Source organism: Oncorhynchus gorbuscha, linkage group LG06, assembly GCF_021184085.1.
Source record: "Oncorhynchus gorbuscha isolate QuinsamMale2020 ecotype Even-year linkage group LG06, OgorEven_v1.0, whole genome shotgun sequence".
Taxonomy (NCBI): domain Eukaryota; kingdom Metazoa; phylum Chordata; class Actinopteri; order Salmoniformes; family Salmonidae; genus Oncorhynchus; species Oncorhynchus gorbuscha.
The window spans coordinates 4,406,928-4,419,427 of NC_060178.1; the positions used below are offsets into that span (position 1 = coordinate 4,406,928).

Below are 12,500 nucleotides of genomic sequence, written 5' to 3' on the forward strand. Positions count from 1 at the left end.
ACAACTACATCACACCAGTCATCCAACTACTACATCACACCAGTCATCCAACTACTACATCACACCAGTCATCCAACTACTACATCACACCAGTCATCCAACTACTACATCACACCAGTCATCCAACTACTACATCACACCAGTCATCCAACTACATCACACCAGTCATCACTACATCACACCAGTCATCCAACAACTACATCACACCAGTCATCCAACTACTACATCATACCAGTCATCCAACAACTACATCACACCAGTCATCCAACAATTACATCACACCAGTCATCCAACTACTACATCACACCAGTCATCCAACAATTACATCACACCAGTCATCCAACTACTACATCACACCAGTCATCCAACTACTACATCACACCAGTCATCCAACTACTACATCACACCAGTCATCCAATAACTACATCACACCAGTCATCCAACTACTACATCATACCAGTCATCCAACAACTACATCACACCAGTCATCCAACTACTACATCACACCAGTCATCCAATAACTACATCACACCAGTCATCCAATAACTACATCACACCAGTCATCCAACTACAGTCACATCATCACACCAGTCATCCAACAACTACATCACACCAGTCATCCAACTACTACATCACACCAGTCATCCAATAACTACATCACACCAGTCATCCAATAACTACATCATCACACCAGTCACACCAGTCATCCAACTACATCACACCAGTCATCCAACTACTACATCACACCAGTCATCCAACTACTACATCACACCAGTCATCAACCAGTCATCCAATAACTACATCACACCAGTCATCCAATAACTACATCACACCAGTCATCCAACCAACTACATCACACCAGTCATCCAACTACTACATCACACCAGTCATCCAATCAACTCATCCATCACACCAGTCATCCAACAGTCACTACATCACACCAGTCATCCAACTACTACATCACACCAGTCATCCAACTACTACATCACACCAGTCATCCAATAACTACATCACACCAGTCATCCAATAACTACATCACACCAGTCATCCAACTACTACATCACACCAGTCATCCAACAATTACTTCACACCAGTCATCCAATAACTACACCACACCAGTCATCCAATAACTACATCACACCAGTCATCCAACTACTACATCATACCAGTCATCCAACAACTACATCACACCAGTCATCCAACTACTACATCACACCAGTCATCCAACTACTACATCACACCAGTCATCCAACTACTACATCACACCAGTCATCCAACAACTACATCACACCAGTCATCCAACTACTACATCACACCAGTCATCCAACTACTACATCACACCAGTCATCCAACAACTACACCACACCAGTCATCCAACAACTACACCACACCAGTCATCCAACAACTACATCACACCAGTCATCCCACAACTACATCACACCAGTCATCCAACAACTACATCACACCAGTCACCCAACAACTACATCATACCAGTCATCCAACTACTACATCACACCAGTCATCCAACAACTACACCACACCAGTCATCCAATAACTACACCACACCAGTCATCCAACAGACTCCCATTCAGAGCGACACACAGAAGCATCCAGGGTCAATGCCCTGCTCAAGGGTACGTTGACCGATCTGCCACCAGGCCAAAAAACGTGAACCCGAACCCTCCAAGATCCCCCCCCACAGTTTCCCAATAGCTGTCCCTCAACCATTCGAGACCCCTCCCAAATGTGAAAAATACAATGAATTATATTCCCCACCCCCAAGAACCCCCCACCCCCAGAAGAACCCCAAGAACCCCCAATGCACCAACAACCAAGAGAATGAACCCCACCCCCAAGAACTCCAATGTACCAACAACCAAGAGAATGAACCTCACCCCCAACAACCCCCAATGCACCAACAACCAAAGAGAATGAACCCCACCCCCAACAACCCCCAATGCACCAACAACCAAGAGAATGAACCCCACCCCCAACAACCCCCCAATGCACCCAAACCAACAACAACAAGAGAATGAACCCCACCCCCAACAACCCCCAATGCACCAACAACCAAGAGAATGAACCCCACCCCCAACAACCCACCAATGCACCAACAACCAAGAGAATGAACCCCACCCCCAACAACCCCCCCCCAATGAACCCCAACCAAGAGAATGAACCCCCCAACAACCAAGAGAATGAACCCCCAATGCACCAACAACCAAGAGAATACCAACAACCAAGAGAATGAACCCCCAATGTACCAACAACCAAGAGAATGAACCCCCAATGTACCAACAACCAAGAGAATGAACCCCCAATGTACCAACAACCAAGAGAATGAACCCCCCAATGTACCAACAACCAAGAGAATGAACCCCCCAATGTACCAACAACCAAGAGAATGAAGAAAACAGCCAAAACAATAAAATGTTAAAACTAAGGACATGAAGGACAAGTGAAATCATAACAGCAATGCCAACTGTATATGTGTGTGTGTCTGGCACTATTACATGTATGTGTGTGTTCTTGCATGTGTTGATTTGAATGAGAGTGTGTGTATATGCATGTGTACAAACACCTGCACGGCATCAACCTCGTTGTAAAAACACTGTCCCTCAGAGTCATTCAAATGTACTTTTATTATGTTTTATTTTGCTTTTATTTATTTACTTTTATCTTTGACCATCATTCTATCGCCCACACAGCAACTCCACTCCCACTTGTCTCCAATTCCACATCCCAACCCTCAGCTTCCCTCAGACCATCCCATCTATCTCTGCTGGACACCCTCAGCCCATCCCATCTATCTCTGCTGGTCACCCTCAGCCCATCCCATCTATCTCTGCTGGTCACCCTCAGCCCATCCCATCTATCTCTGCTGGTCACCCTCAGCCCATCCCATCTATCTCTGCTGGTCACCCTCAGCCCATCCCATCTACCACTTCAGGTTTCTACACAACACATATCTTTCAACTATACTGTGATGTTTAACGTACAATTTCAATCTATCTTATCGAATAGAATCCACAGATTGCGTGTTGAAGATAAATACTTTTACTAAGAGTATTAGTATATTAGTAATTGACTGACCAGGTCTGTCCAGATCTCCTAACAGTACTATTTCTAGGGTCAATTTTAGATCAATGCTATGCATTTTCAGCCACTCCTGAACCTGAGACCAGAAACAGGCTACCTGAGGTCAATACCAAAATAAATGGTCTATTGATTCTGTATCCTCACAACAAAATCTGCAGAGCTTCGATGACTTTATCCCACAAATATTCAACATTTTGTTGGTTTAGTTTGTTGAATTCTATATAAAAATTTTAGCCGAAAAGCACAAAGTCTTGAATCTTGCGTTGTTTTATATATCAACCCATACACACTGTACCATGGAATCGGTACATCAAAAATCTCAATCTGTATGGCACAGCAGAACCGTTTTTGGTTCCAGATAGAACCCTTTTTGGTTCCAGATAGAACCCTTTTTGGTTCCAGGTAGAACCCTTTTTGGTTCCAGATAGAACCCTTTTTGGTTCCAGGTAGAACCCTTTTTGGTTCCAGATAGAACCCTTCTTGGTTCCAGGTAGAACCATTTTTGGTTCCAGGTAGAACCCTTCTTGGTTCCAGGTAGAACCCTTTTTGGTTCCAGGTAGAACCCTTTTTGGTTCGATGTAAAATCCTCTGTGGAAAGGATTCTACAAGGAACCCAAAATGATTCTACTTGGGACCAAAAGTGTTATTCCTGGAACCAACAAGTTAAAAAGGGGTTCTCCTACGGGGAGAGCTGAAAAACCCTTTAAAGTTCTAGAACATGTTTTTTGTAAGAGTGTAGATCACCTGGCAACACAACAGTGAGTGACTCAGGAGGCTACGGTCTCTCGTCGTCGTGTGCTTGTAAACAGACTTGTGACTGGGAACTAATGGTAAGAAGTGAAATGAAGAATGGGATCTGCTTTATCTCCTAAAGAATTGCACACGTTGACTGCAGGTACTGTATTTACTTTAAAAAGTAGCAAAAAAAAATAGAATAAAATGTAATCGCCAAAGAATTAGTTTCAACGGTATTTTGAAAAACCGCCCTGTGGCTATATGTGTACGTGTGTGCGTCGGCGTGGGGTGGGGGGGGGGGGGGGAGTATCCACGGGACGGTTGTTGTGGGCCGGTTTGGGTTCAAGTCCACTCCAGGGACGTTTTGTAGACCAAGTCCATCCCTGCCTACAGTCATCAGCTACTGTCGGGTCGTCAGCGGTGTGTGTGTGTGTGTGTGTGTGTGTGTGTGTGTGTGTGTGTGTGTGTGTGTGTGTGTGTGTGTGTGTGTGTGTGTGTGTGTGTGCGTGCGCGTGCGCGTGCGTGCGCGTGCGTGTGCGTGTGCGTGTGTGTGTGTGTGTGTGTGTGTGTGTGTGTGTGCGCGTGCGTGTGTGTGTGTGTCGTAGCTAAATGAGCTACTTCAGCTGAGTTGATCCCCAGTCGTTGGGGAGGGATGTGGTGTACAGACAAAGAGTTCAACAGCAGTAGCGTGTAAGCCCCAGGATTAGTGGTGTGATTAGATTACAGTATCTTCAATAACCCATTCCATACAAACTGCTGAGGATTTGCCATTTACTAAACCAAAAGGGACATGCTAATCCTTTGAAGGAATGTCTTCAGCACTCTCCTGTTCAGTTAAAACTCTCTGCTCTCTCTCATTCATTTGAACAGAGCAGGTTCAAGTGAACCCAAAAGGCCTTTTGTGTGTTCTGTGTGTGTTTTTGTGTGTTCTGTGTGTGTTCTGTGTGTGTTTAGTGTGTGTTCTGTGTGTGTTCTGTGTGTGTTTAGTGTGTGTTCTGTGTGTGTTCTGTGTGTGTTTAGTGTGTGTTCTGTGTGTGTTCTGTGTGTGTTTAGTGTGTGTTCTGTGTGTGTTTAGTGTGTGTTTAGTGTGTGTTCTGTGTGTGTTCTGTGTGTGTTTAGTGTGTGTTCTGTGTGTGTTCTGTGTGTGTTTAGTGTGTTCATATGAAAGATACTCACACCATCCCCAGACTGTATCGCTCACAGCTGTCATGGAGAACAAAGACCGTGCCTTGTTTTTCCTACAACACAGACGATAATACACAGTGTTTATTTTAACAAACGTGCTTCTACACCTGCATTGCTTGCTGTTTTGAGGGGGTTTTTAGGCTGGGTTTCTGTACAGCACTTTGTGACATCAGCTGATGTAAGAAGGGCTTTATAAATACATTTGATGTGACATATTCATTTTCTCTAACCTATCATTAAAACGTTAACTACAATTTTGTTTTTTTACTTTAAAAAAAAAAAAATAGTTACAGGTGCCGTTGTAAAAAAAAAAACAACAACACTATATTGTTACCTGTCAGTGACAGGGTCGGACAGAGACGAGGCCGTACCTTGATGTCGAAGCCGATGCCTTGAGCCTTGCACATCTGGAAGAAGACACTATAGTGCACCATGGACAGGTTGGTGTGGAGCAGCCGGCTCCCCAGGACAGCATAGCGACTGGCCACCGCTGGGAGCTGCAGAGAGAACCATTGCCACGACTAGTGCTACTGTAACATCATCACAATTAGTAACAAAGAAATGAAGATGAAGCCACAGACACAGAAGATGTAAAGAGATAGCAACATTTAAAAGGGAAATGACCTGCATGGAAAAAGGTTTAGAAGAGAGTGAAAGAGATGAAGTCAGAGAGACCGAATGTGGAAGAGGTAAACAGGAAGTATATATCCTGGTGATTGTGGAAGAGGTAAACAGGAAGTATATATCCTGGTGATTGTGGAAGATGTAAACAGGAAGTATATAGCCTGGTGATTGTGGAAGAGGTAAACAGGAAGTATTTCGCCTGGTGATTGTGGAAGAGGTAAACAGGAAGTATATATCCTGGTGATTGTGGAAGAGGTAAACAGGAAGTATATATCCTGGTGATTGTGGAAGAGGTAAACAGGAAGTATATATCCTGGTGATTGTGGAAGAGGTAAACAGGAAGTATATATCCTGGTGATTGTGGAAGAGGTAAACAGGAAGTATATAGCCTGGTGATTGTGGAAGAGATAAACAGGAAGTATATATCCTGGTGATTGTGGAAGAGGTAAACAGGAAGTATATAGCCTGGTGATTGTGGAAGAGACAAACAGGAAGTATATATCCTGGTGATTGTGGAAGAGGTAAACAGGAAGTATATATCCTGGTGATTGTGGAAGAGGTAAACAGGAAGTATATAGCCTGGTGATTGTGGAAGAGATAAACAGGAAGTATATATCCTGGTGATTGTGGAAGAGGTAAACAGGAAGTATATAGCCTGGTGATTGTGGAAGAGAGAAAACAGGAAGTATATAGCCTGGTGATTGTGGAAGAGGTAAACAGGAAGTATATAGGCTGGTGATTGTGGAAGAGGTAAACAGGAAGTATATAGCCTGGTGATTGTGGAAGAGGTAAACAGGAAGTATATATCCTGGTGATTGTGGAAGAGGTAAACAGGAAGTATATATCCTGGTGATTGTGGAAGAGGTAAACAGGAAGTATATATCCTGGTGATTGTGGAAGAGGTAAACAGGAAGTATATATCCTGGTGATTGTGGAAGAGGTAAACAGGAAGTATTTCGCCTGGTGATTGGGGAAGAGGTAAACAGGAAGTATATATCCTGGTGATTGTGGAAGAGGTAAACAGGAAGTATATATCCTGGTGATTGTGGAAGAGGTAAACAGGAAGTATATAGCCTGGTGATTGTGGAAGAGGTAAACAGGAAGTATATATCCTGGTGATTGTGGAAGATGTAAACAGGAAGTATATAGCTTGGTGATTGTGGAAGAGACAAACAGGAAGTATATAGCCTGGTGATTGTGGAAGAGGTAAACAGGAAGTATATAGCCTGGTGATTGTGGAAGAGGTAAACAGGAAGTATATAGCCTGGTGATTGTGGAAGAGGTAAACAGGAAGTATATATCCTGGTGATTGTGGAAGAGGTAAACAGGAAGTATATAGCCTGGTGATTGTGGAAGAGGTAAACAGGAAGTATATAGCCTGGTGATTGTGGAAGAGGTAAACAGGAAGTATATATCCTGGTGATTGTGGAAGAGGTAAACAGGAAGTATTTCGCCTGGTGATTGTGGAAGAGGTAAACAGGAAGCATATAGCCTGGTGATTATGGAAGAGGTAAACAGGAAGTATATAGCCTGGTGGGCAGATGCTGTATTATTGCATTATAACTCCTATTTGGTTATACAGGTCCACTTCGGCCACGTGAAACGGTCCAACTAGCAACTGTAGCTAGTCTGTAACTCCTCCAGTGTATGTTGATGTGACATAGCTAGCTTGTTAGCTAAGCTAGCAACTGTAGCTAGTCTGTAACTTCTCCAGTGTATGTTGATGTGACATAGCTAGCTTGTTAGCTAAGCTAGCAACTGTAGCTAGTCTGTAACTCCTCCAGTGTATGTTGATGTGACATAGCTAGCTTGTTAGCTAAGCTAGCAACTGTAGCTAGTCTGTAACTTCTCCAGTGTATGTTGATGTGACGTAGCTAGCTTGTTAGCTAAGCTAGCAACTGTAGCTAGTCTGTAACTCCTCCAGTATGTATTGATGTGACGTAGCTAGCTTGTTAGCTAAGCTAGCAACTGTAGCTAGTCTGTAACTTCTCCAGTGTATGTTGATGTGACGTAGCTAGTTTGTTAGCTAAGCTAGCAACTGTAGCTAGTCTGTAACTCCTCCAGTATGTGTTGATGTGACGTAGCTAGCTTGTTAGCTAAGCTAGCAACTGTAGCTTGTCTGTAACTCCTCCAGTATGTGTTAATGACCCTATTGGCCGGAGGGGTGACATAATATTGAACCAATTGGCTGGAGTGTGTGTGGCATAATATTGAACCTATTGGCCGGGTGGGTGTGGCATAATGTTGAACCTATTGGCCAGGGGTGTGTGTGGCATAATGTTGACCCTATTGGCATAATGTTGAACCTATTGGCCAGGGGTGGGTGTGGCATAATGTTGAACCTATTGGCCAGGGGTGTGTGTGGCATAATGTTGACCCTATTGGCATAATGTTGAACCTATTGGCCTGGGGTGTGTGGGGCATAATGTTGAACCTATTGGCCAGGGGTGTGTGGGGCATAATGTTGAACCTGTTGGCCGGGTGGGTGTGGCATAATGTTGACCCTATTGGCATAATGTTGATTTTATTGGCCAGGGGTGTGTGGGGCATAATGTTGAACCTATTGGCCAGGGGTGTGTGTGGCATAATGTTGAACCTATTGGCCGGGTGGGTGTGGCATAATGTTGAACCTATTGGCCAGGGAGGGGGGCATAATGTTGACCCTATTGGCTGGGGGTGTGGTGTAATGTTGAACCTATTGGCCGGGGGGGGGTGGCATAATGTTGACCCTATTGGCTGGGGGTGGGGGTGTGGCATAATGTTGACCCTATTGGCCGGGGGGGGGCATAATGTTGACCCTATTGGCCAGGGGTGTGTGGCATAATGTTGACCCTATTGGCCAGGGGGGGGGGGGGTGTGGCATAATGTTGACCCTATTGGCCGGGGGGGGTGGCATAATGTTGACCCTATTGGCTGGGGAGGGGTGTGGCGTAATGTTGACCCTATTGGCCAGGGGGGGGGGTGGCATAATGTTGACCCTATTGGCTGGGGAGGGGGTGTGGCGTAATGTTGACCCTATTGGCCGGGGGGGTGGGGTGTGTGTGGCATATCACCTCATTATTATGGGGCATAATGTTGAATTCCATTCTGGGTTAGAGTTTAATTGTCATGGAGCATTGTGGTGCCAGTGTGCATGGAGTAGAAGTCGCTGTTAAGTTCCTACACATGTCCTTAGGGTCGTGTTGAGGTCGGGGAGTATACTGTGTGATTTGTAATAACGGTGTTTGGGGAGTATGTGTGATTAGCGAACGTGATGAGCGCTGGGCAGCAGGGGGCACACGTGGGTTAACTGTTGGGCCTTCCATAATTAATTGGAGGGGGGAACAAATGAATGTGTTTGAAACGACATGCCAGGTCACTGACACATGATGCCAGATACAAGATACAGTTGATAGCAACATGACTCCAATAGTCTTAAGTTTACGTTTGGGATAGAAAACATCATTAGAATAGTGGGGCAATTGTATAGAAATAAAATGACTAGAAAGGCCAAAGCCTCTAAGACCATGGCAATTTGTCTGAATTTATCATTCTAGTTCTATGTCATTATATTTGTATGGTGAAACACACAACAGTACAATACTTATATCCAGAAACATAAGTAGAAGTCAGAGGCAGCAGGACTAAAATTACGCAGAAGAGAGGCAGCAGGACTAAACACCCTGTCTGCTTCAGAGACCCAGCTTCAGGACTAAAAGCCCCTGTCTGCTTCAGAGACCCAGCTTCAGGACTAAACGACCCCCTGTCTGCTTCAGAGACCCAGCTTCAGGACTAAAAGCCCCTGTCTGCTTCAGAGACCCAGCTTCAGGACTAAAGACCCTGTCTGTTTCAGAGACCCAGCTTCAGGACTAAAAGCCCCTGTCTGCTTCAGAGATCCAGCAGCAGGACTAAACCCCCCCTGTCTGCTTCAGAGACCCAGCTTCAGGACTAAAAGCCCCTGTCTGCTTCAGAGATCCAGCTTCAGGACTAAAAGCCCCCTTTCTGCTTCAGGGACCCAGCTTCAGGACTAAACCCCCTGTCTGTTTCAGAGACCCAGCTTCAGGACTAAAAGCCCCTGTCTGCTTCAGAGACCCAGCTTCAGGACTAAAAGCCCCTCTCTGCTTCAGAGACCCAGCTTCAGGACTAAACCCCCTGTCTGTTTCAGAGACCCAGCTTCAGGACTAAAAGCCCCTGTCTGCTTCAGAGATCCAGCTTCAGGACTAAAAGCCCCCTTTCTGCTTCAGGGACCCAGCTTCAGGACTAAACCCCCTGTCTGTTTCAGAGACCCAGCTTCAGGACTAAAAGCCCCTGTCTGCTTCAGAGACCCAGCTTCAGGACTAAAAGCCCCTGTCTGCTTCAGAGACCCAGCTTCAGGACTAAACCCCTGTCTGTTTCAGAGACCCAGCTTCAGGACTAAAAGCCCCCTGTCTGCTTCAAAGACCCAGCTTCAGGACTAAAACGCCCCTGTCTGCTTCAGAGACCCAGCTTCAGGACTAAAAGCCCCTGTCTGCTTCAGAGACCCAGCATCAGGACTAAAACCCCCCTGTCTGCTTCAGAGACCCAGCTTCTGCCCATAACTCATTGTGATGGCCGTGTGCTTCCATTTGTCAGAGCCAGTCTCCTCACACAACAATAAAAGTATGTCTGCCCAGCAGGGATTTAATTGTGTTTGTAATATCCAGTGGTCTCTAATGATAGGCCAGTTCTAAAGACATTATCACGCAGCAGAGAGCAGGGTCGGAGACATATTGTTGTGGTACTGGTGCATCGAGAGATCACACACACACACGCACACGCAAACACACACACACACACACACACACACACACACACACACACACACACACACACACACACACACACACACACACACACACACACACACACACACACACACACACACACACACACACACACACACCTGAATGTAAATGGATGTTTGATGAAATAAGACCAGTGGCAGACTAACAAGCGTAGACTCCTGTGTGTCTCTCCTAATAAAAGGAGTGTATTGTTTAGAGGCCTGGCTGGCTGATGAACGTCAAGCTGATCTAATGCGGCGCTCTGTTCAGGCACGCGCAAACACACACACACACCACAGCTTGCATAATGAACACTATATCTATGCATTATTAATGGCTTCATTATCCAGGCTCATCAGTCAAAATGATAATGGATTAATTTAGCAGCTAAGCACCAGTTGGGTTCAGGCCAGAGCAGGGAGGACATAATTACAGTATTTAGTTGTATTTAAATAAATAAACACGGATCAATGTGGGTGGATCTTATTGTGACACACTGAGACAATATTCAATGATAGATTTCGGCAATAAGGCCTGAGGGGTGTGATGGTGGTGGAGGTGGTGGAGGAAGAGGAGGAGGAGGATGTAGAGGAAGAGGATGTAGAGGAGGATCTGGAGGTTGTGGAGGAAGAAGAGGAGGAGGTGGAGGATGTGGAGGAGGAGGAGAAGGATGTGGAGGAGGTGGAGGTAGTGAAGGAGGATGTGGAGGTGGTGGAGGAGGTGGAGGATGTGGAGGTGGTGGAGGAGGATGTGGAGGATGTGGAGGTGGTGGAGGAAGAGGAGGAGGTGGTGGAGGAGGTGGAGGATGTGGAGGAGGATGTGGAGGTGGTGGAGGAGGTGGTGGAGGATGTGGAGCTGGTAGAGAAGGTGGAGGATGTGGAGGTGGTGGAGGATGTGGAGATGGTGGAGGAGGAGGTGGAGGTGGTGGAGGATGTGGTGGTGGTGGAGGATGTGGAGGTGGAGGAGGATGTGGAGGTGGAGGAGGATGTGGAGGTGGTGGAGGAGGATGTGGAGGTGGTGGAGGATGTGGAGGTAGTGGAGGAGGAGGTGGTGGTGGTGGAGGATGTGGAGGTGGAGGAGGATGTGGAGGTGGATGTGGAGGTGGTGGAGGAGGATGTGGAGGTGGTGGAGAATGTGGAGGATGTGGAGGTGGTGGAGGAGGATGTGGAGGTGGTGGTGGATGTGGAGGTGGTGGAGGAGGATGTGGAGTGGGTGGAGGATGTGGAGGTGGTGGAGGATGTGGAGTGGGTGGAGGATGTGGAGGTGGTGGAGGATGTGGAGGTGGTTGAGGATGTGGAGGTAGTGGAGGATGTGGAGGTGGTAGAGGAGGAGGTGGTGGTGGTGGTGGTGGAGGAGGTGGAGGAGGAGAATGTGGAGGTGTTGGAGGAGGATGTGGAGGTGGTGGAGGATGTGAAGGAGGATGTGGAGGTGGTGGAGGAGGATGTGGAGGTGGTGGAGGATGTGGAGGTGGTGGTGGATGCGGAGGTGGTGGTGGATGTGGAGGTGGTGGTGGATGTGGAGGTGGTGGAGGAGGATGTGGAGGAGGATGTGGAGTGGGTGGAGGATGTGGAGGAGGTGGTGGATGTGGAGGTGGTGGAGGAGGATGTGGAGGTAGTGGAGGAGGATGTGGTGGTGGTGGAGGATGTGGAGGATGTGGAGGTGGTGGAGGAGGATGTGGTGGTGGTGGAGGATGTGGAGGATGTGGAGGTGGTGGAGGAGGATGTGGTGGTGGTGGAGGATGTGGAGGTGGTGGAGGAGGAGGTGGTGGTGGTGGAGGATGTGGAGGATGTGGAGGTGGTGGAGGAGGAGGTGGTGGTGGAGGAGGAGGTGGAGGATGTGGAGGTGATGGAGGATGTGGAGGTGGTGGAAGTGGAGGTGGTGGAGGATGTGGAGGTGGTGGAGGATGTGGAGGTGCTGGAAGTGGAGGTGGTGGAGGTGATGGAGGACGTGGAGATGATGGTGGTGAGAAGCAGGTTGTTGGTGGTAGGAGGGTGGGGGGTGGGGGTCAGAAACAGGTTGGTGGGGGTCAGAAACAGGTTGGTGAGGGTCAGAAACAGGTTGGTGGGGGTCATAGGG

At 47.0% G+C, this 12,500-nt stretch overlaps 1 protein-coding gene across 1 annotated transcript in view; it reads right to left on the minus strand.

Annotated features, from left to right (window-relative positions):
- iqch (IQ motif containing H) overlaps positions 1–12,500 on the minus strand; it is a 150,783-nt gene that overhangs the window by 5,586 nt on the left and 132,697 nt on the right. Inside the window, exons 20-21 of the mRNA XM_046352072.1 lie at positions 5,391–5,516; positions 5,011–5,072 (exon numbers count right to left, since the gene is read on the minus strand). Of these exons, the coding sequence (XP_046208028.1) occupies positions 5,011–5,072; positions 5,391–5,516 (188 nt within the window). The remainder of the gene's footprint in view (positions 1–5,010; positions 5,073–5,390; positions 5,517–12,500) is intronic.